At 43.8% G+C, this 22,308-nt stretch overlaps 1 protein-coding gene across 1 annotated transcript; it reads left to right on the top strand.

Annotated features, from left to right (window-relative positions):
• Window positions 1–11,690: 11,690 nt before the first annotated feature.
• LOC133383752 (splicing factor YJU2-like) lies at window positions 11,691–12,988 on the top strand. The gene is given in 2 exon segments (XM_061625035.1): window positions 11,691–12,104; window positions 12,107–12,988. Coding segments are annotated over 2 exon segments (972 nt in total). The 5' UTR covers window positions 11,691–11,827; the 3' UTR covers window positions 12,802–12,988.
• Window positions 12,989–22,308: the final 9,320 nt, after the last annotated feature.

The following is a 22,308-nucleotide window of genomic DNA, read 5'->3' as shown; positions in this document are numbered from 1 at the left end:
TTCACCAGGCAGGGCGCAGCACTCGCTCACTCTCTTTCCACCCGGGACGGGGGCTCGCTTGCCTGCCCGTGCGCCCACCATGCCGAAGCTGCCACCGCTGCCACCACTCCTGCTGCAGTCAGTGAGCGGTAGCCACCCCAGGGACAGCAAGCTGGGTCAGCAGTTCCGGGACTGGTGCCTGCACACCTACAGCGGCGACTCGGCCAAGACCGTGACCTGGAGCAAATTTGGGGGGCCCCCAACTTTGCTTTTGCCCCGGGCCCCACACATGCTAAGGGAGGGCCTGTTCACAGTCAAACAGATCTTGCTTCCCCATTAGGTGTGGTGTTACGACATGTGCTCTTGGGAACCTGAGTGCAGAGCTTGGAAGTAACTCGTTAAAAATAACAAGTTACTTGTAATTCGTTTCTTTTTTGCGTAACGAATGGGTAACTTCGTTACATTTTGCTTGTAATAGAACGAGTGGTAATTTTATTACTTTTTAGCTGTAACTATAACGTTTCCCGCGTTACATTTGGACGTTATGCAGGAGGGGGAACAGGGGCAGTCTGCTCCTGTGATTGGTGGAAAAAAGACATGTGCCTCGCTAGGCTTGTGCGCAGTGTTGCTCTTCCCTCGTGCTCTGTATTAGGAGGCACGAGGGAGGAAGTGGAGAGCCAGATGGCGCCGGAGGGCAAGAAAGGAGAAGGCAGAAGCCGAAGAGCTGAGGTTAGTGATGGTGGTGTGTGTGTGTGCGCTCCCACCGCTCATCCTGCCGCCCCCTTCCCGCCTGTCACTGCCTCCGCCGCCGCCTGTTGCTGGCTCTCCCTCCCCACCACCGCCTGTCGCTGGCTCTCCCTCCCCGTCACCGCCTGTCGCTGGCTCTCCCTCCCCGTCACCGCCTGTCACTGGCTCTCCCTCCCCGTTGCCGCCTGTCGCTGGGTCTCCTCCCCTGCCGCTGCCTGTCGCTGGCTCTCCCCCCCGCCACTGCCTGTCGCTGGCTCTCCCGCCCCGTTGTTGCCTGTCGCTGGCTCTCCCCCCCCGCCGCTGCCTGTCGCTGGCTCTCCCTCGTCAGTCGCTGCCTCAGTGTCACCAAAGGAAACCAGTGCAGCAGCTTCTTAGTTCTCTCACAAAGCCAATCTGGGCCTCCAGCTGGTGCCCATTCCTGTCAGAAAACAGCTTCTCCTCATGCTCAGATAGTAACTGACCAGGTCTGCAGACATTCTTTTTATTCCTTGAGGCAATGCCTGCAGCTATATTCTCCACCATACTGTATGGGTTGACCGTCAGCCATCCTTGAGGACCATAAAGGTACCATCTTGTCCCCCATACTGTTTAACATCTATATGAAGCCCTTGGGAGCGGTCATCAGGAGTTTTCGGGCAAGGTGTCAGCAGTATGCTGATGATACCCAGCTCTATTTCTCTTTAACATCTGAATCAGGAGAGGCTGTGCAAGGCCTGGACTAGTTCCTGGACTCTGTGGTGGGCTGGTTGAGGGCAAATCAACTAAGTCTGAACCCTAGCAAGACAGAGACACCGTGGATTTGTGGTTCCCAAGTTTGGATAATTGGTCAGTTGCCTGCTTTGGATGGGGTTGTACTCCCTATGAAACAGCAGGTCATAGTCTGGGGGTACTCCTGGATCCATCTTTGTCACTAGAGGCCCAGGTGACCTCCATGGCTAGCAGTGCCTTTTACCAGCTTTGGATGGTAAGACAGCTGTGGCAGTTTCTGGACAGGGATAGCCTGACCACTGTTGTCCATGCACTGATAACCTCCAGATTGGATTGCCATAATGCACTCTATGTGGGGCTACCCTTGACGTTGGTTCGGAAGCTGCACCTGGTGCAAAATGCAGCAGCGAGACTGCTCACTGGAGCAGGGTGTCACCAACATGTCACTCCACTACTGAAAGAATTGCACTGGCTGCCTATTTGCTACTGGGCTAAGGTTAAGGTTCTAGTTGTGGTGTACAAAGCCCTATACAGCTTAGGACCAGGATACCTGACAGACCGTCTTATCCATTATATACCCAGTCGATCACTGCACTTCGCAGGTGAGGGCCTCCTGCAGATACCATCTTATCAGGAGATCTGTTCCGCACAACATAGGAAATGGATCTTAAGTGTACTGGCGCCTACCCTTTGGAATTCCCTCCCCTTAAATATTTTTGTTGTTATGTGCCTTCGTTGATTACAACTTATGGCAACCCTATGGATCAGTGACCTCCAAGAGCATGTCATGCACCACCCTGTTCAGATCATGTAAGTTCAGGTCTCTGTGGCTTTCTTTATGGAATCAATCCATCTCTTGTTTGGCCTTCCTCTTTTTCTGCTCCCTTCTGTTTTCCCCAGCATTATTGTCTTTTCTAGTGAATCCTGTCTTCTCAGTATGTGTCCAAAGTATGATAACCTCAGTTTCATCATTTTAGCTTCTAGTGATAGTTCTGGTTTAATATGTTCTAACACCCAATTATTTGACTTTTTCGCAGTCCATGGTATGCGCAAAGCTCTCCACATTTCAACACCACATTTCAAATGAGTTGATTTTTCTCTTATCCTCTTTTTTCACTGTCCAACTTTCACATCCATACGTAGAGATCGGGAATATCATGGTCTGAATGATCCTGACTTTGGTGTTCTGTGATATATCTTTGCATTTGAGAACCTTTTCTAGTTCTCTCATAGCTGTGCTCCCCAGTCCTAGCCTTCTTCTGATTTCTTGACTATTGTCTCCATTTTGGTTGACTGCTCCAAGGTATTGATAATCCTTGACAAGTTCAAAGTCCTCATTGTCAACTTGAAAATTACATAAATCTTTTGTTGTCATTATTTTAGTCTTCTTGACGTTCAGCTGTAGTCCTGCTTTTGTGCTTTCCTCTTTAACTTTTATTATTGTCATGATCTGTGGGTGGGTAGGGGACAAGGGAGGAGGAGGAGAGTGAGACGGGGTGGAGTGGAGAAAACAACTGTTTTAAAAAATGGAACCTTGAGGGGAAAAGGAGCCAGAGGGCAAGAACATGGATAAAGGAGGAGAAGGAGAAAGAAGCAGAATGGAGATAAAGAACTGTGGAGGTGAAAGATGACGACGTGTCTCTGGCTACTGTGCTGCATTTGCAGTATTTTAACTTTTTTGCATCTCAGGGAAAATGTTTGCTTGGGTAAGTGTCCCTTAGTTGGTGGCAGGGCAGGATCCAGGAGGTGGTTAAGTGAGAGAGATTATGCTGGCTGGCTGAGGGGGGGGTTGCACTTGATTTGATGTGCAAAGATCTGAGTTGTGGCCTCTGCCTCCCTCCCCACCTCCCTTACCAGTGGAGAGCCAACCATTGCTATCTTATGGATAAAAAGAATTATTCTACTACGTCTGTATGTGTGTGTTTATTTTTAATGTTGTTTTAGGCTACTTAGATGTGCAGCAGCCAAGGCCAGCACCTTGTAGGCATTTTTTTAAAAAAGTAACTGAAATGTAACTGTAGTGATTACTTTTGAGAAAAAGTAAAGTAATCAGTTACTTTCAGAGCAATCGTAATTGTAACGGTAATTACTACTTTTTTTGGCCATGTAACTGTAACTGTAATTTATTACTTTTTAAAAGTAATCTTCCAAGCTCTGCCTGAGTGTGTGAACTTGCCACCCCCATGTCCCGTGAAACACACCTCCTTGGGAGGAGGGGAATCTTTTGCTAGGGATAAGAATAAGTGCTTTGCTCTGAAATGTGCCTAAATGGTGATCTATATTTTCCCCAAGAAATGCAGGTCCAAACCAAAATAAAGCAAATCTTTCTTTTATTGAGAGAAAGAATAGAATAGCATTACAGAATTACTTGGATGCGTGGCAGCATTAATCATTAATATCCTAACCCATTCATAACTTTAAACTAAAGAAATCAAAGGACCCTATTATTATAAAGAGTGACAGGTAAGAATAATGACCTCTCCTAGGCCCTGAGTGGGCAACTGAATACAGCTGGAGCTATGTGAAAGAGCTCTGCCGCAAAACCAGGAAGGAACCTCTTGGTCTCAAGGTTTTGCACCGAGACCCAGAGTCTCTCCCCGGTTCTGTCCCTGCAGTCCTTTGATGTGTTCCTTGAGAGCGTAGTACACGTGTTGGAGCTCTGATCTTCCTCGGCCCCCCTTCTTCTTTCACTCTTTTTTCCTCAACTCAACCCTCGGTTTTAAAAGACTTTTTCCTCTCTCCCCCTCCTGCAAAGGAGGGGTCTGGGCATCTGGTGATTTTGTGTGAGTGTGCATATTTCTCTCTGACCCTGAGAAAACTCAGGCCACTTAGAACAATAGGAGGATTCTACTGTGAGCGAGGGAAATCTGCCAAAGAAGAAGGTAACATTTATATACAGGAATATCCCGATTTACGTACCTTCGTTTAACGGACCCTCGCAATTACGGACATGCTCCATACTCCACCATACCCCACTTAACGTACGCGCGCTTCACAATTACGGACACCGACGGAACGCCTGAACTTGTGTTCCACGTGCCACGTGTGTTGCGAAGCGTCATCTCCCGTAGCTATCAGAGCTATCTGAGAGACTCCTGACCTGAAGGTTCTCATTTAAGTACAGTACTCTTTACAGTACATTTAAGTTCTTTACTATTGTACTTAACAGCGAACGGAGTTCTGCCTGCCCCGACCTAGGTTGGTGGCGGCAGTGTGTATGTGTGTGTGGCACCTCGTGCTCTTTACAGTACTGTAGATCCCCTGATTTCATTTTATACCTCTCCATTGTCCCATTTTATACCTCTCCGTTGCCCCCCATTGTCCCATCTTCCGTTCCTGCTTTAATTGATTGTGATAAAAAAATTAAAAAAAAATTTAGATCCCCCTGATTTCATTTTATACCTCTCCATTGTCCCATTTTATACCTCTCCATTGTCCCCCATTGTCCCATCTTCCTTTCCTGCTTTAATTGATTGTGATAAAAAAAATAAAAAAAATTCTTTAGATCCCCGATTTCATTTTTTACCTCTCCATTGTCCCATTTTATACCTCTCCATTGTCCCCCATTGTCCCATCTTCCTTTCCTGCTTTAACTGAATACTTTTTTCTCTGTCTCTGCCCATCATTAGTTCTGGCTTTTGCCACTGCTGGCTTGTGACTACCAATAGTGTGTGTGTGGGGTGTGTGTGTGTATTGGTATTGTTTTCCCTTGCCTTCAGTACAGTACAGTAGTACAGTACTGTACAGTATTACAGTACATAATGGCAGATACAAAGAAAAGTTGTAAATCTATTACCTTAGATATGAAGCTTAAAATGATTAAACTGTCTGATGAAGGTGTTTCTCAAGCTGAGATAGGCCGAAGGCTAGGCTTCACTCGAACACGTTCATGAAGAGTAAAGAAAAAATTCTTGCAGAAGTTAAGAGTGCTATGCCAGTGAACACAACAAAAATTAGAAAAAGGGATAGCGTTGTTGCAGTCATGCAGAGACTCTTAATAGTTTGGATAGAAAATCAGACTGCACGCCAGGTTCCTGTAAGCCAGGCAATGATTCAGAGTAAGGCCTTAAGCCTATTCAATGACCTGAAGGCTAAGGAAGGTGAGGCAGCGAAGGATGCTGAATTTGTTGCAAGCCGTGGATGCTTTGATAGGTTCAAGAAGAGGTCTAACCTACATAGCATCAAAGTGCAAGGAGAGGCAGCTGCTGCAGATACTGAGGCTGCAGAAAGCTATCCACGCGACCTTGCCAAAATTATTGAAGAGGGAGGCTACTCCAAGGAACAAATTTTTAATGTGGATGAGACCGGGCTGTTCTGGAAAAAGATGCCTTCAAGAACCTTCATTGCAAGAGAGGAGAAAACAATGCCAGGCTACAAGGCAGCTAAAGATAGAATAACCCTTCTGTTAGATGGCAATGCCTCTGGTACCTTAAAGCTAAAGCCTATGCTAATTTATCGTTGGCAAAACCCTAGAGCTTTGAAGAACTACGTTAAAACTAGACTTCCAGTGCATTGGAGGTCTAATAGAAAAGCATGGGTGACTGCAGCCGTTTTCGAAGAATGGTTTGACACCTGCTTTGTACCAGAGGTGAAAGCCTATTGCAAGGACAACAATATCCCTTTTAAAATTTTGCTCCTTGTAGACAATGCTCCTGGCCACCCTCGAACGTTAGATGAGCTGAACCCTAACATTCGAGTGGAATTCCTACCACCGAATACCACCTCACTACTGCAGCCCATGGATCAATGTGTCATAGCCACCTTCAAGTTGAACTACTTGAAAAGAACATTCAGTAAGTGTATTGCAGCAATAGACAGTGAAGAGGGGACAGGGCACGAAGTCCTAAAGAAATTCTGGAAAAGCTACGACATCTTGGATTGCATCAAAACTGTAAGAGATGCTTGGAATGACAATCGGGTTTCAGACCCGGTTTTGGCACGGAGACGGCCTTGGTCGCCCTGTATGATGACTTATGCCGGGAGAAAGACAGGGAGAGTGTAACTCTGTTGATTCTCCTTGATCTCTCAGCAGCTTTTGATACCATCAACCATGGTATTCTTCTGGGAAGACTTGCAGATTTGGGAGTTGGAGGTACTGCTTGGCGGTGGTTCTGCTCCTATTTGGCGGGTCGTCTCCAGAAGGTAGTGCTTGGGGAGCATTGCTCGGCACCCTGGGCTCTCCAATATGGAGTTCCGCAGGGGTCAGTTCTGTCCCCCATGCTCTTTAACATCTACATGAAGCCGCTGGGTGCTGTCATCAGGAGTTTTGGAGTGCGTTGTCACCAGTATGCTGATGACACATAGCTCTACTTCTCCTTTTCATCTTCATCAGGTGAGACTGTCAAGGTGCTGAACCGATGCCTGGCTGCGATAATGGACTGGATGAGAGCGAATAAATTGAAGCTCAATCCAGACAAGACTGAGATGCTGTTAGTAGGTGGTTCCCCTGACCGGATGGTAGATGTACAACCTGTCCTGGATGGGGTTGCACTCCCCCTGAAGGAGCGGGTTCATAGTTTGGGAGTTCTTTTAGATCCATCTCTGTCACTGGAGGCTCAGGTAGCCTCGGTGGCACGGAGTGCGTTCTACCAGCTTCGGTTGGTGGCCCAGCTACACTACTATCTGGACAGGGAAAACCTTGCTTCAGTTGTCCATGCTCTGGTAACCTCTAAATTAGACTACTGCAATGCACTCTATGTGGGGCTGCCCTTGAAGACGGTTCGGAAACTGCAGCTCATGCAAAATGCGGCAGCCAGACTGATAACTGGGACCAGGCGTTCCGAACATATAACACCGATTCTGGCCTGCCTGCACTGGCTGCCTATATGTTTCCGGGCTCGATTCAAGGTGCTGGTTTTAACCTATAAAGCCTTGTATGGCATGGGACCACAATACCTGATGGAACACCTCTCCCGATATGAACCTACCTGCACACTGCGCTCAACATCAAAGGCCCTCCTCCGGGTGCCTACTCAGAAAGAAGCCCGGAAGGTGACAACAAGAAAAAGGGCCTTCTCAGTGGTGGCCCCCGAACTATGGAATATTCTTCCTGATGAGATATGCCTGGTGCCAACATTATTATCTTTTCGGCGTCAGATAAAAACCTTCCTCTTCTCCCAGGCATTTTCAGCATTTTAGTAGTATTTGATATGCATTTTAGTGTGTGTTTAATTATGTTTTAATTCCTGATATTTTTAACTTATTTTTAAACTGCTTAATATGAGGTTTTAATTGTATGTCAGATGTTTTTTACCTGTTGTGAACCGCCCAGAGAGGTTCTGCTATGGGGTGGTATATAAATTGAATAAATAAATAAATAAATAAATAAATAAATATAAAGGAAACAACAATGAAAGGGCCCTGGAAAAAATTATGCCCACAGTTTGTTGATGATGTCGAAGCCTTTGAAGATCCTGTAGCTAATGTTACTGAAAATATTGTAGAGATGGCAAGGCAGTTAGAGCTGGAAGTGGAGCCAGAAGATGTTGCTGAACTTCTGGCGTCCCATACTGAACCCCTCAGCAATGAAGATCTTCTGGAACTTGAAGAGGAGAGAGAAGAAGAAAATGTGCCAGATGAGGATGAGACCATGGAACAACCTGAAGGCCTAACTTCAAAAGTTCTCTTGGAAGCTTTCCGTCATCTTGATAGTGCCATGGCTCTTTTTGAAAAGCATGATAGGGACTTTGAAAGAAGTTCCAAAGTCAATGCTAACATTTCGGGGGCTTATGCCTATTACAAAGAAATCTACAGGGAAAAGAGCTACAGTTCAAACCTCCTTAGACACCTACTTTCGTAAAAGGCCAGGAGCACCCAGTCAATCTCTCAGACCATCAACATCCACTGAAAGTCCATCTCTAGCATCAACATCAGCCCCAAGCCCTACTCCTACTTCAAGTCGTCCATCCAAATCGCCAGCAAGAAAGCGTCTAGCCCTTGGTGACTCAACTTATGAAGTAGAAGATATGCCCCCTCCTTCATCCTTCCTACAATACATGTAAATTTTTGTTCATCCATTTCGCATCTGCCAGCTGACATTAAAGGTAAGCTTACCTTTTTTCATAAAGGGTTTATTTTATTTTATGTTTATTTTAGTTATAAATGCGTTATTTACATCAGTTATGCCTGTATATGACGATTGCAGTGCAGTACATGCATCGATAAGTGGAAAAAAAGTAGTGCTTCACTTTAAGTACATTTTCACTTTACATACATGCTCTGGTCCTATTACGTATGTTAATGCAGGGTATTCCTGTAGTTGCTTTAGTTAAATTTTGTGTCTCAACAGCTGTCCTTGTTCTTCCTTTGCACAATACATCTGAAACGCATTACCAGCCATACCATCAGGTGTGTGTGTGTGAGAGTGGGGGTGGGAGTATAGTTCCTGGCCTTGCACCTCCTGGGTTCCACTTGAACCAAAGTGGGTTTAGTCAAGCCATAACACTATAGTGGTGCCTTTATTTGAAAGTAACCTCTATTGAACTCAGTGGGCCTTACTTCTGAGTAAGGATGCATTGGCTCAGTCAGTAAAGTTAGTTACTCGGCACTGGAGTAAGATATTGACCTCAGTAAGGATTACTTCTAATTTATCTTTTTGTTACATGAACAAAAAAGTTGTTTTCTTTTTACTTTATTTATTTTACTGTTCACACAAAACATTTTCCTATTCCATAATGATTTTATTTGTCCTTATATGCCTTGTTACATTTTTTATAACATTTGAATTGAAAAATGAACAAAAAAAATTATAAAAGGTAAGGGCGCCAATCTATAATTTGCAGGGGGGCGCTGAACATGCCAGCACCGGCCCTGTTCTTCTTGGCTCCAGGATGAGGGGGCCTCCAGCCAGGTGAGGGGAAGGAGGGCATATCTTCTGAAAGAATTCTTATAGCAACAGAACTACTCTGGACCAATAATTAGGTATGTAGATGGGCAGAGCAATCCAACTGCCAGGAAGCCGGTGGAGAGGGGGTGGCAGTGGAGGAGCCGGCGGAAAGCTCCACAGGATCCTCCCGCACTCGGGAACTGCCACCCTGGCTGAACACAGGCTCTGTTGGGAGCCTCATGCATAAGCTGGCTGGGAAGAGTTGGCTTCAACAAACAGGCCTCCTAGGGAGTAAGCACTCCCTGTAGGCCTCAATGGGAATTTAATATTTTTTTTACTGCCTTTTGGCTGGTGGAGTTTGAAGGGGGAATTGGGACCTGGGGGAGGGCTCTGAACGCAAGGAAGATCTCACATAAGTGTCCCCTCCTTGCAGCTCCTCCATGCCACACCTCCGGAACACCCCATTTTGGGGGCTTCCATCAGCTCCCACTGGCCTTCCATCCACCAGGCTGGTTATTCTCTGTGGACTCCCTGTTGGAATGTATGAGGTTCAACTCCAACTTGGTGGGTTGAGGCTGCATGGGTTAATAAGGGTAGCTAGAGAGAGCTAGACCTCTTGCTGGTTGAGGCTATACCTATCCCTTTGATCCTGCCCTCTCTTCCCCGCCTGCTAGACTGATAAGCAACAGGATGTTTGATCCCAGTTCTTTCACGCCTTTCTCTGTTCTCTTTCTCTCAAGAGGGGAGCAGACATCTTCTCTTTGTCTCTCCTCTCAACCAGGATGAGAGCTGCACTGGGACCAGTGCAGACTGCTCCAACATAGTTAATTAGCTAGATGTAAGGACTCTTTCCTATCAAGCATGTACTTCCAGAATAAAGTAGTTGTTCTTATTTTAAAGCTTAAAGTCTGTCTGACTAATTTGCAAGGAAGGTAGAATCTTAGCAAAGATTCAAACACACACACGCTAAGCTTGCTCAATACTCTCCATTCCGCAGCGCTATGCAACTTTGCTACGCATCTCAATAGAGATAAATTCCGACACTCCTGGCAGTGCTGGCAGGCTCCTGGCAGAGCCACATCGCTGCTGCAGCAGAGCCTGGTGCAACTGGGAGCCTCCTGACACAGCTGGAAGCCTTCTGATGCAGCTGGTGCTCCACAGCATCTAACTCATCCCAGCCCAGCAGAAAGGTGAGTTGAATTGTGCCCTACAAGCAAACAAAGAGACTAGCTAGGGCAGAACTATTAGCTTATGAAAGGAACTGTTTTGACCAGTCCAGCAGGTCTCCTAATACAAACTGCATCTTTACAGGCACAGGATTATAGGCTGGTAGAGGACTCTCAGATATCATTCAGACCAACTCCACAATCCTATAACATTATATTGTAAATTGCTTCAGGATGTCTCATGGGAAGCTATTCATAAATGAAAATAATAACAATGTCAGATCTTAAAATTTGAAGGTTGCATTTGAAATTTCACTTCACAATTCAAAAACAACAATTAGGCATTTGAAAATCTTGCTGACTGCTCTGTATTTATATCTGCCCCTTATTTTCATCATAAGTTGTGTTTTGGGATTTTAATTTTGAAACTTGGATGAAGAAATGAAAAGCATCAATGAAAGATCTGTGGTATTGAATTAGAGCTTTTGTGGACTCAGGCCGTTAGAAGCAAGTGAGCTCTGGTCCACCAATTCTAAGGTCATAATAAATCACTTTTCTTTGAAAATGCTCCCAGATGGATACTTTCCCCCCATCTGGAATTTGATTCTCATATTGTATAACAGCACAAGTCTATACATGTCTACTCAGAAATAAGCCTCACTGAGTTCCATGGTACAGGATCAAAATCTTAGCATTAAATATTATGCACACTTTTGTTTCCCCCATCATCAAAGTCCTTATTAAACTCAAATTTATTTATTTATTAATCTAATCTTTCTATATTGCCTGATGCTCAAAAGATTTCTAGACTGGTCTCAATAAATGAATAAATAAATGTAAATATACTGCCTTCAAGTCGATTACAACTTATGGCAACCCTATGAATAGGGTTTTCATGGTAAATGGTATTCAGAGGGGGTTTACCATTGCCTTCCTCTGAGGCTGAGAGGCAGTGACTGGCCCAAGGTCACCCAGTGAGCTTCATGGCTGTGTGGGGATTCGAACCCTGGTCTCCCAGGTTGTAGTCCAACACCTTAACCACTACACCACACTGGAACAGAAACGCCTAAATAAAAACGGATGGTTTTTTGCTTTTTTTTTTAAAGACAGAACTGAAGCAAGAACATCAACCAGCAGAGGTTAATGAGTAGTTAATGAACAGGTAAAAGTCGGTCACAGGGCCTTTTGGCCTAGGCTCCGCCCCATCCCCAGAGGAACCAATGACGGAACCCCTCTGTACATATAAAAGGGACTCCTGACTTCTCTCTCTTATTATTTCGCAAACAGAGCGAACGCATCTTGCCGGTTGGCAAAGAAGAGCGCTACAGGAGAGGGTGGGGCAGGGCAGAGCCTCACGTCGTGGAAGTGTTTTGGAGCAGGTAGCGAGCGTCGAAGGGGCAAAATGTCGGAGAGGAAAGTGCTAAGTAAATACTACCCTCCAGACTTCGATCCGTCGAAGATCCCCAAGCTTCAGCTTCCTCGGGACAGGCAGTATGTGGTCCGGCTGATGGCACCTTTCAACATGAGGTGCAAGACTTGCGGTGAGTACATCTACAAAGGAAAGAAATTCAACGCCCGGAAGGAGACGGTCCAGAATGAATCCTACCTGGGGCTTCCCATCTTCCGGTTTTACATCAAATGCACCCGCTGCCTTGCGGAAATCACCTTCAAGACAGACCCCGAGAACACGGCGCCACTCGGAACTTCCAAGCCGAGAAGCTGCTGGAGGAAGAGGAGAAGCGCCTGCAAAAAGAGAGAGAGGATGAAGAGCTGAACAACCCAATGAAGGTTTTGGAGAACAGGACCAAAGACTCCAAGCTCGAGATGGAAGTCCTGGAGAATCTGCAGGAGCTGAAGGAGCTGAACCAGCGCCAGGCCCACGTGGACTTCGAGTCCATGCTGCAGCAGTACCAAGCGTACGAGGAGCAGCAGAGGCAGCGGGAGCTGGAGGAGGACGAGCGGGAGACCAAAGCTATGCTAGAACAAGCCCAGAGCAGGAAGTTGCTGCAAGACTCCGATTCAGATGAGGACTCTCCTCCTGGTCCTGCTAAGTCGTTTGCAAAAGCAAAGCCTACAGACATCCTGCGAGAGGATTCAGAGCCGCAAGCAAAGAAGATGAAGGTGGAAAGCTGGGAGAAGAGCGTCGGGAAACTCTCCAACAAGGCCAAACTCTCCGGGCTGGTGACTGCCAAGAGGAAGCCGGATTTGAGCGTGGCAAATGGGGCGGACAGTTGGAACATGCCGCCGGGCCCAGGTGCCGGGAGTGCAGACAAGATCTCTGTGGATACCTCTCTGGCTTCCGGCTTAAAAGCAGGCGCCTCTTCCCTCAGCCTCCCGGGAGCATATTCTGACAGCGAGGACAGTAAAAGTGACTGACCACCCCTGGTTGAGGGAGGGAGTAGCCTGCGGCTATTTATTGTTATTATTTATTTATATGCTGTAAATAGAATGGCTGGGTAACCAGCCAGATGAGCGTCTAACAAATTGAATAAATAAATAATAATAATACTTGATTCTCAGATATTCTGGCTGTTTCTTTGTCCACCCCACAACGTTCTTCTAGCTCTTCTAAGAAACTAGTTCTCTAGGTAGAGTGCGGGAAAGCCTATCTGGCTAACCCCGCTTCTCTTTTGCAGCTTGGAGCAGCTCTGTTCCGCGATTTCCGGGTCGGATGGGTTGAAACTGGAGTCCTCCCAGAACCCGAGAAGGGCCATTGTCTGAGAGGTTCAAGGAAAACCTCTTATCCTGACCACCAGCGGAGGGAGGAGTTGGCAGGCCTCACGGAGATCCCGGAGGATCACATCCAGGTGGATTGGGGAAGAAACAGGATGAGGGTTGTACGGAGGTGAGGAGAAAAACCGTTTCTCCTGGGAAGCCTTTCGGAGCCAAAACGGGAAAGGGGTGAGGGCAGGTGGGGAGGCGACTCTCTCTCTCTCTCTCCGGGGAGCTTCATGGGGAGGATCGAGTCCTTTGTCTCCTTCCCTTCTAGGTGTGCCTTTTAGATCAGCGTAAGCCTAGGCGGGTTTACTCAGAAGTAGACTCCCTGAGCTCGAAGAGGAAGGAAAACCAGGACAAGGAGCTTGCTGGGCCTGACTCTCGAGTAACCCACTTAAGATCGTGCTGCTCCGAGTTGCAGCTTAAAAAGCCCCTTTAAAAAACCTTCTCCCCATCGCCAAGACCCGAGGTCAGAAGGTTCCGTCCAGGCCAGGAGTGCGGTTGCCGGAGAGCCTCCAGGCAGGGGAGCCTGCTCCTGCCAGGGGTCGCTTCTCTTTCTTTTCCGTCCCGTCGGGAGCTGTCCTTCAGCACTTGACTCTTGTCGAGGCCTGAGGATCTTAGCTCCTTCTCTCCGCTGTGGCAAAAAAGTCCAGCCCCAGAAGCAGGAGTGTAGTCGTCCAGGGTCTCGGGGGTCTTAGACGCGTTACTTTTTAGGGAACAGGGTCCCTGTGTCTACGAGGCAATCAGCATGAAAGGGGAGTGTGTTAGCCAGTGAGAAGAGTCTTCTAACATACTTCCTTGTCCTTTCATGCTGATTAGCTCCTAGGGATGTCTGTTGTGAGAGAAGGCCATTAATAAGGATAGAGAATCAGAAAGCAGTATTCAAACCTGGCCAAGTTTTCTATAATATTAGGCTGTATCATCTCAGCAAGGGTATGGCTGTGAGGGGGTGTAGCTGTGACTATCATGAAGGGACCCTGCACTTCTGAATTTGCTGTTGGCTGTGTGTAATTGTGTGTTTAATTTACTTTAAAGCAACACCACAGCAGCAGAGTAACAGCAGATATTGAAATGTGAGTGTGCCAGAGTGTGTGTGTGTGTTTACCTAAGAGAGCAGGCTTTTACCCTGCATCAGGATCACTGAGACGAGACTTAGTAAAATAAGAAAAGCTACTTTATTTATAGAAATACATAAGTAGATAGAAAGGCATACCTAGTTCTAACTAGCTAAGTTGGAGGCGAAACTCCCATATGTAGGAGTTAGCTTCATGCTTGGAGACAGCAGAGTCAAAAGATGTCTCCTCTCTCCCGGACAGTCAGAGAAGGAAGTGGAAAGGGCAGAAGGAGGAGGGGCAGGTAAGCTTCCCTAAAGACATAACAGTCTAGCAACAGAAGGAGGTCAGTCAGATCATCACAGGTAAAGGTAAACAAGCCTATCCATGTGGAGGACCCTAGCTCTATCTCCCTTCTGGAGCATAACCAAAAGAACAAAACAGGAGTTGCTCTTGCCCCACTTCCAACATTTGCCACTACACTACAGCCAGGAACCTATGCTGTCTGCCATTGGTCAGCATCATCTCTCTCCTTTCCAATCTATTCTGTAGGCCAACTAAAATGCAACGTGTTGGTCTACTTTTCCAAAAATCACATTTGTATGATATTGACATAAAAACTTTGCCGTACTGTTGTAAATCTGGTTGGTCCCAAAGATTTTGCCCAGCAGTAGATTGTGGAGGGATTTAAAAAAAATAGATCAACCATTATTTCAAATCTTTCTTTCAAATTTCCTTCTTCAGTTAGACTTTCCTCTTTTCAACAAGCCTTTTAAATAGAGACTATATCCCAGTCTGTGTCTGTGCTGGAATTGCATTGTAAGATGTTTTTAAAGCTTTAAAAAAAAAAAAGATGTAAAAGATGTTTTGTTTTAATATATTTTAAAGTGTTTTTATATTTTAGAGTGCTTTTAGAGTGCTTTTGTTTGCCGCCCTGGGCTCCTAAATAAAATTAGAATCCTCCTAAATAAAATAAAATTTAAAAATCCTGGAATGAACCCAGAGATGAGAAATTTTTCATTCATTATGTAGGAATTTGCATGCCTTATCATTCCAGAAGAAAAGGTTCCCCCCTTTTTCTTCAGGAAGGAGGAAAGAGTTAAGCTATCCTTTTCTGTTGTTCAACCTGAAGCTGTTGCATGATGAAGTAAGAGAGGCTGAAGAAATGAATTGCTTAACTAGGCATAATCTGTAGTTCTGCTCATATTTGTTGCTAAACCCATTGCAGGGGATGAGCCTCAACTTCCTAAGGGTCCTTTCAATTTCCTTCAAACTGGGAGCCCTGTAAAAACATAAGAAGAGCCCTGCTGTGTCAGGCCAGTGGCCATCTAATTCAGCCTCCTGTTCAGCCAACCAGATGTCCAGGGAAACCCCCCATGCAGAAACAGAGTGCAGCAGTGCTCTTCCCACCTGCAGTTCCCAATCTGTAAGCTTTAGATCTTTGTGTTCTTGTATTCATATTCAGTCAGGCTATTGTGAATTTTAATACGTTATTGTATATTGAAAGCTTGTCTGGGAATCTTGCCTTAAGGAGATGACTGTCAGTTGTTCAAAAAACAAACTTTATACAACAGATCTAGTGCATTAAGATCTCTGGAACAAAGCAAAAACAGGGCTATGGCAAGCCAGAAATGAAACAGGCAAGAGAACTGCATTTTAACCAGGGTCAAACAAGGCAGTGCCATACCTGCAGAGGTGGAACTGGAGTCCTCTTCAGTAATTTGGAGAACACTGATGACTAGTGAAGGCCAATACAGAAGTTTGTATCTCTGACTATTGGCCGTGCTGGCTGGGTCTGATGGAAGCTGTAATCCAACAAAACCTTTTTTCCTAATAGGTGCTGTTCCAGTACTGGCATGTCAATGCCCAGAATCCATCCTGAGTGAAACCTACAGTGTGCCATGCATGGTTCCAGTTGGGTCCCAGCCTCACATCATCATGCACAACTTTGAATCTGAAGACCATAATAGATTCCGGCTCCATCATCCTTCTGAATTGTGAGCATCAACTGTCCAGGCAGCTGCTTTAGGAACCTTTCCCTGAAGCCCATGAAATAGATGGTTTCACCCCTGGAATACACTGCTGAAAGCCAATGCCCCATTTGATGGTCAGCTGTTAAGAAAACAGCTGTACCAAAAACTGTGTAGCAAGTCTACCCAGACAATTTAGTTACCTATATATATAGGTATAAAGGTTTTACTGGTTTATTCATGGTTTTAAATTATGATGGTTTTGTGTATATTTGCTTTTTAATTGTTTTGTGGATTTTAGCTGTGGATCTACAGTTTTATTTGTGCCCTGCTTGGAGAGCTCATTGATGAAGTGGTTTATAAATCATGTTAATAATAAAACTCACAGAAATGGCAAATGTTGTTCTTCTCAGCTGAAGATGTATTTTAGCCCTTTGACAGTTGGTATTTTGTTTTGTGGGACTCCTTTTTTTGCTGAATTTATACAATTCTGTTCCATTTGGAATGATTTTGTAATATAACCATAATAGTTCTTATAACTGTATATTCTATTGTTGTAACCTCTTGGACCTTATCAATATGATATATATCCTTTTATTAGGGCACAAAACTACATAGGACAAATCTGGAAGGCCACAGGTTTTCCAGTGCCAACATAAAGGGGAAAAAAGAGTATAGTTCTCATTAAGCATAGTTCCAGTGTAGACATTTTGCTTGGGAAGCTCATTCCTCAACCATTTTCTAATGTCCCCTTGCTTATCCTACTTAGTTGAAGAACTACATTGGAGAGAACTAGGTATGCAGTTAAATACACCTCTGCCCTTACAGCTGATCTGTGGTCAAGGGAGTGGTGTACTTGGAACCTATAATGAGGCCCAATTATCACACCATTTTTTTGTTTTTAACTGAACACTGTTCTGGCAGCTTACAAAGCAGTTAAAAAATAAAACAAAAATCATAGATCACTGTGATACAAAGACAAGATCTAAGTTCCAGTTAATGCTTATCATTTTTATTATAACAGAATAGGAATACCTGTCTTTAACAGAATCATTGTTGGTAGTCCCCATGACCCAGAAACAGCAGGAGCCATGTGTTCAGTATGCTGGGCCCATTTCTGTGGAATTCTCTCTACCAGCTGATTCCAAATAGGCTCCTTCCCTGTTGGATTTCTGGCACTTGTTGAAATATCCCATTTCTCATTGCACACTGTTTAGAAACTAGAGTGTTAAGCAGTATATAAATTGTTGAAATAAATGTAATGGTTTACCAGGCCCAATAAAGTTATTAACAAGAGATTACAGAGCCCTAATGATGTAGAGGTGTTTTGCCAAAGATTTTTTCCTTCTCTGAGGCAAGTAAGTTCGAGATCTGAATGACTATGAAACACACTGATGAGGAAAGAAAGCTTAGTGCCTTTATTGAAACAAAGCTGTTGATTTTGACAAGCTGGCTCTAATTCCTTACAGCAGATACTAATGAGCATAGCTTTGATCTTAATTTTTCAATTTTTCTCTGCTGGAAGCCCCCAAGTCAACAATTGGTGGAGAGATCCTGTATCTGGCCCTATTTGGATTCACACCATGCCATTCTTCCCTGCAGGCTGGGGTTGAGGCTTATCTGCCCAGATCAAGGGCCCTTTATTTATACTCAAAAAGACCTTCTGGGAGGGGGCACCTATACCTGTGAGATTTTTATCTTTCCCAGGAGTTAGCACCTTTAGATCCCACACTTTTGACTTTTATTTTACAATGGCCTTGAAGTCTTACTTGCAAGAGTTGAGAATGTAGCTGTGCAGACTTCCCCTGCCTTCTCAGAGTATGTGAAAGCCTCTCTGTTGAGCTCATCCTGTGTGTTTTGACTAATTAAACAGGCTTTCTCAATCTTTGTTTTTAGGCAGAGAAAAAAGCTGCTAAACAGAGTAAGAAAGCCTGCAATTTGAGCTTACAGAACTTTTCAGATTTCCAGTACTTATGCAAGCCATTTGTAAAAGCAATAAGCACCCCATAAATCGGGGTATGAGACAAGAATTAAGGGACAGGGGGAATGGGGTATGTCATACTATGCTCCTAGGATGTACATCTAGATGTCTTGCAGAATTATTATACTAGGCTAACTTGCCTCCTATATCTATCCAACTGGGCCCTGAATTCCATGGGGAAGACCCTTCTCATGGTTCCATCAATAAGCATGGTCCGATGTATGATGTATGGTGACTCAGAATACTTCTTGGTAGCCATACTCCAGTTGTAGAACTCCCTTCATTTGGAAACAAGATGGTTGTCACAGATGGCTTTCAGAAGGTAACGGAAAACATTTTTCATATAGGCATTTAGGGTGAGGGTTTCAGGTTAACATACTTGTTTTAAACTACTGCTGAACTTTTTAAATGGTTGATCTATTTTAAGTGATTGTTGGATTTTATATGCTTTTTAACTGTGTATATATTGTAAACTCCCCTATGATCCTTTTGGATGAAGCACAGTCTAGGAAAAAGTGGCAAAGGCAAGGATTTTTTTGTGGCAGCCCCCTATTTATGTAGTTCCTTTTCTACTGATTTATGTATGACACTTACAGGCCTTTAATAGATCTTAAAACATTTGATCAGGATGATATTTTCTTAAAGCTTTGTTGCTGCTAGTTTGTTTAAGCTGTTGTAATCAAATTGGTTTTATGGGATGATTTTGGTCTGTACGCTTGTTTTAAGCTGTTGAAAATTGTTTTAGAATGTATGGTGAGTGGTTTTATACTCTGTACACTAGCTTGGGAGGACTAGGCTCTGAAAGGGTACTAGAACATTACAATAATTTAAAAAAGTGATCATATGATAGTGTTAAAGAGAATTGGATTGCAGAGACACACTGGCCATTCAAAAATATTCAGTTTTTATTTGTGCAGTAATTGAAGTGAGATAAGGCAGTGTTTGGAATCAGAGCAAACTGTGAAAATAAGTGTTTTTTCAAGAATATATATGCTCTTATTAAGGTGAAATTGAAAGATGTATATGATAAAATGGGCACCAGACCTATGGGATAATAAGCAAATACTAAATTTTGTAAATATAGTTGCAAGGTATAAATATCAGAGAAAGTTGTTATAAAATGAATTAGTAGATACCTCGTGCCACATAGAGAGAGACTAGTGCTGTCTGTGTGGGTGCAGAGACTGGTGTTGGTGTAGTGTATAGGAACAATTCATCTTCACTATTTCAGGCAGATAAGCATTGATAAGATAACAAATGTATGTCTCTCTCCCCCCACCCCATGGCTAGTTTGAGATCAGTTTGAGTTGCCAGTGGACCCCACGTATACCATCCAACTGCTCCACCAGAACTTTTAACCATGTCCATGCTCCTCCAAGACAGAAATTGCAAAAGAACAAGAACATGAGACCAAATTTCTTTTCTTAAACATCCCAGGATTTGGGAATGGGAGTGCAGACTCTAGATAAAAACATTATCTCCTATTACAATCTGACATGTAAGTCACAATAAAACTCTCCCTCTTTGTCTCCTCTCCGCATGCACCTTTTCCTTATCAGGTAAACTTTGACACCATATTTTCACTTTCAGCAGACACTTGATGGCAGCATATTTTTGGCCATCCCAACAGTTAAACTGCAAAGTGGTGGGGTATTTCAGTTTAGCATGCCACTTCATTCTGGGATTTTGTTTCAGTTCAGCTAAGCTCAGAATTCTCTCCCCCCCCCCCCAAACACCCACATTTCATCATGGGAGGCATATAAATCTGTTCACACTCTATTCTATGGCACTTGATCGATGAGACCATGGTATGCATATCAAGTCAAACCCATTCCCCTACCCCCACCCCACACTGCAATTGTAAGAATATCCCTTTGAAAGAGGTCTGACTTCTGAGTAAACAATTAGATTCAGGCTGGCTTTAAGATGGCCAATGATTTCAGGGATGACAACAGGCCACTTGCTATTGCAGTCTAACATATCTCATAGAGCTGTTGGAATAAAATGGGAAGACAGTTTCACACACAACTATAATTAAAAGTCAATGCTTTTGTCTGTCACTAAACACTAATACCATGCGTTTCTGGCATATTAAGTACATTTGGTTTCTTGGCTGAAACTGGATGAGCACAGCATGAGCTCCAAGACCAAGCTTGGCCACTTCACCTCCAACCTAGCTAGTTAGAACTAGAACTCTTTACTATAAAGAATGTATTTCCTTCAATAAAGAAGCTTTTCTTATTTGACTAAGTCTAGTGCCCCAGTGCGATTATGCCAGGGTCTGCTGCTGCAGGTAAAGTTCCTCACTCACACACACCAAGCTAACTCCACTGTTTAAACTAATTCTACTAAAAGGTACCACCTCCTCAGCCTATCCTAGAAGATCTAACACAGAGATTGAAATAATATGTGTGCGTAATAACTCTGGCCATCAACAATTTCCTTCCCCTAGTTTTAAGGTGTTTAATACATTCCCATCATTTATCAAAATCAGCTGCTACAGGTAAAGTATATGTCCTACATTTAATTGTCATTACCCTCTGAATTCTGCTTAATTTTAAAGATGCTAAATACCAATTATGTAAAAAAAAAACACCTCTGAGTAAAGTGGAGATCAAGCTCATCTATAGATATAGCTTTCCCGATAGCATAGGGCTAGAAGAGAGCAGGTATCCCAAAAAGATCTGCTATGGTATTTATTACAAGGATTTTCTGCTTGGTATTATTGCTTCTTGCTATTAAATTAGGAAAATTGGTGAAGAGCAGGATATAAATATTTTACAACAAACAGAAAAGTTGTATCATTTGTTTTGTGGACTAGAGATCATGTCAGATACAAGTGGGCTCTGGCCTATTAAAGTTTAGGCCATAACAAATCTGTTTTTAAAGGTGACCCCTGGCAAACACCATTTCCCCCCGTCTGAAGTTGGGAAATGTGCAGGCTACTTAAAATTTTAGATCTAGCTGCTCCAAGCTTCATTTTTTCCAAAGTAATTTCACAGTGTTGATGAGCATGATGAAGAATGACAAAGGTACTGATAAAATACTGTTTTATTGTATAATTTACTGTATACAGTACATAATACAAATTCTCCAGTTTTGAAAGGCAGAAACAAAAGGGAACAGCACCAAACGAAGGGCAGGGAAAAGAGGCAAGCTCTGGTGCTGGAAAAAGTTTATTCAAAGCTCAACATGTTTTGGAGCAAGTCCTTCGTCAGGAGCTACAAACAATAACACAAATGAAATCACTGTGGTGAGCACAGTGGTCTTGAACATAAACAAAATGTGACTCAGTTAACAAACTTTCAAAGACATTTTTTAAAAACTTTGTTTAAAAAAAGTTGTCATGTATTATCCTGGAACTTTAACATGCTACTGACAACTTGGTCAAACATTTTGTTGAAAAACAACATAAGGCAAATGATATAACATTCTGGGCGATTGAAAGAGTTGTGGGTAACAACAGACTAAGCAGGAGGGAGGCATTTTGGATAATTTCTTTGAAAAGTTTGGTACCTCTAGGGTTAAATGAGGAGTTGGATTTCTCTGAGTTTTAAATATCATAACCAAGGGCACTCTTGAAATTCTGCTGTTTTTCTGTAACTTATGGATCTGTTAGTCAGACACTAAGTGTCAGCCGGATCAGTACCGTTGACAAATGCAGCCATTGTACAGCTCAGCTGATTTACACACTTTGTATATATGCCATCATCATTTGAGCTCAGTTTGTATGCAGTGTGGACTTGTTTTAGAGTATGTCTATTGCCTGACAAAGGAAAGATAAACAGTGCTTCACAGGTCAGTACAGGGCTATTCCCTCATGTTCTCCCGGGGGAGGGTCGGGATTGTGATGTTTAAGCTGTTCTGCCATGACCAGTATAAGATTCTGTCTCTTCTGAGTCACATATTATAGCTCTCCAAGTTGTCAGTAGCATGTTGAAGTTCCAGGATAACACATGACAACTTTTTTTAAACAAAGTTTTAAAAAAATGTCTTTGAAAGTTTGTTAACTGAGTCACATTTTGTTTATGTTCAAGACCACTGTGCTCACCACAGTGATTTCATTTTGTGTTATTGTTTGTAGCTCCTGACGAAGGACTTGCTCCAAAACGCGTTGAGCTTTGAATAAACTTTTTCCAGCACCAGAGCTTGCCTCTTTTCCCTG

Source organism: Rhineura floridana, chromosome 4 (genome assembly GCF_030035675.1).
Source record: "Rhineura floridana isolate rRhiFlo1 chromosome 4, rRhiFlo1.hap2, whole genome shotgun sequence".
Taxonomy (NCBI): domain Eukaryota; kingdom Metazoa; phylum Chordata; class Lepidosauria; order Squamata; family Rhineuridae; genus Rhineura; species Rhineura floridana.
Note: the sequence above shows the minus strand (reverse complement) of the source record. Positions and strands in the feature narration are given on the sequence as shown.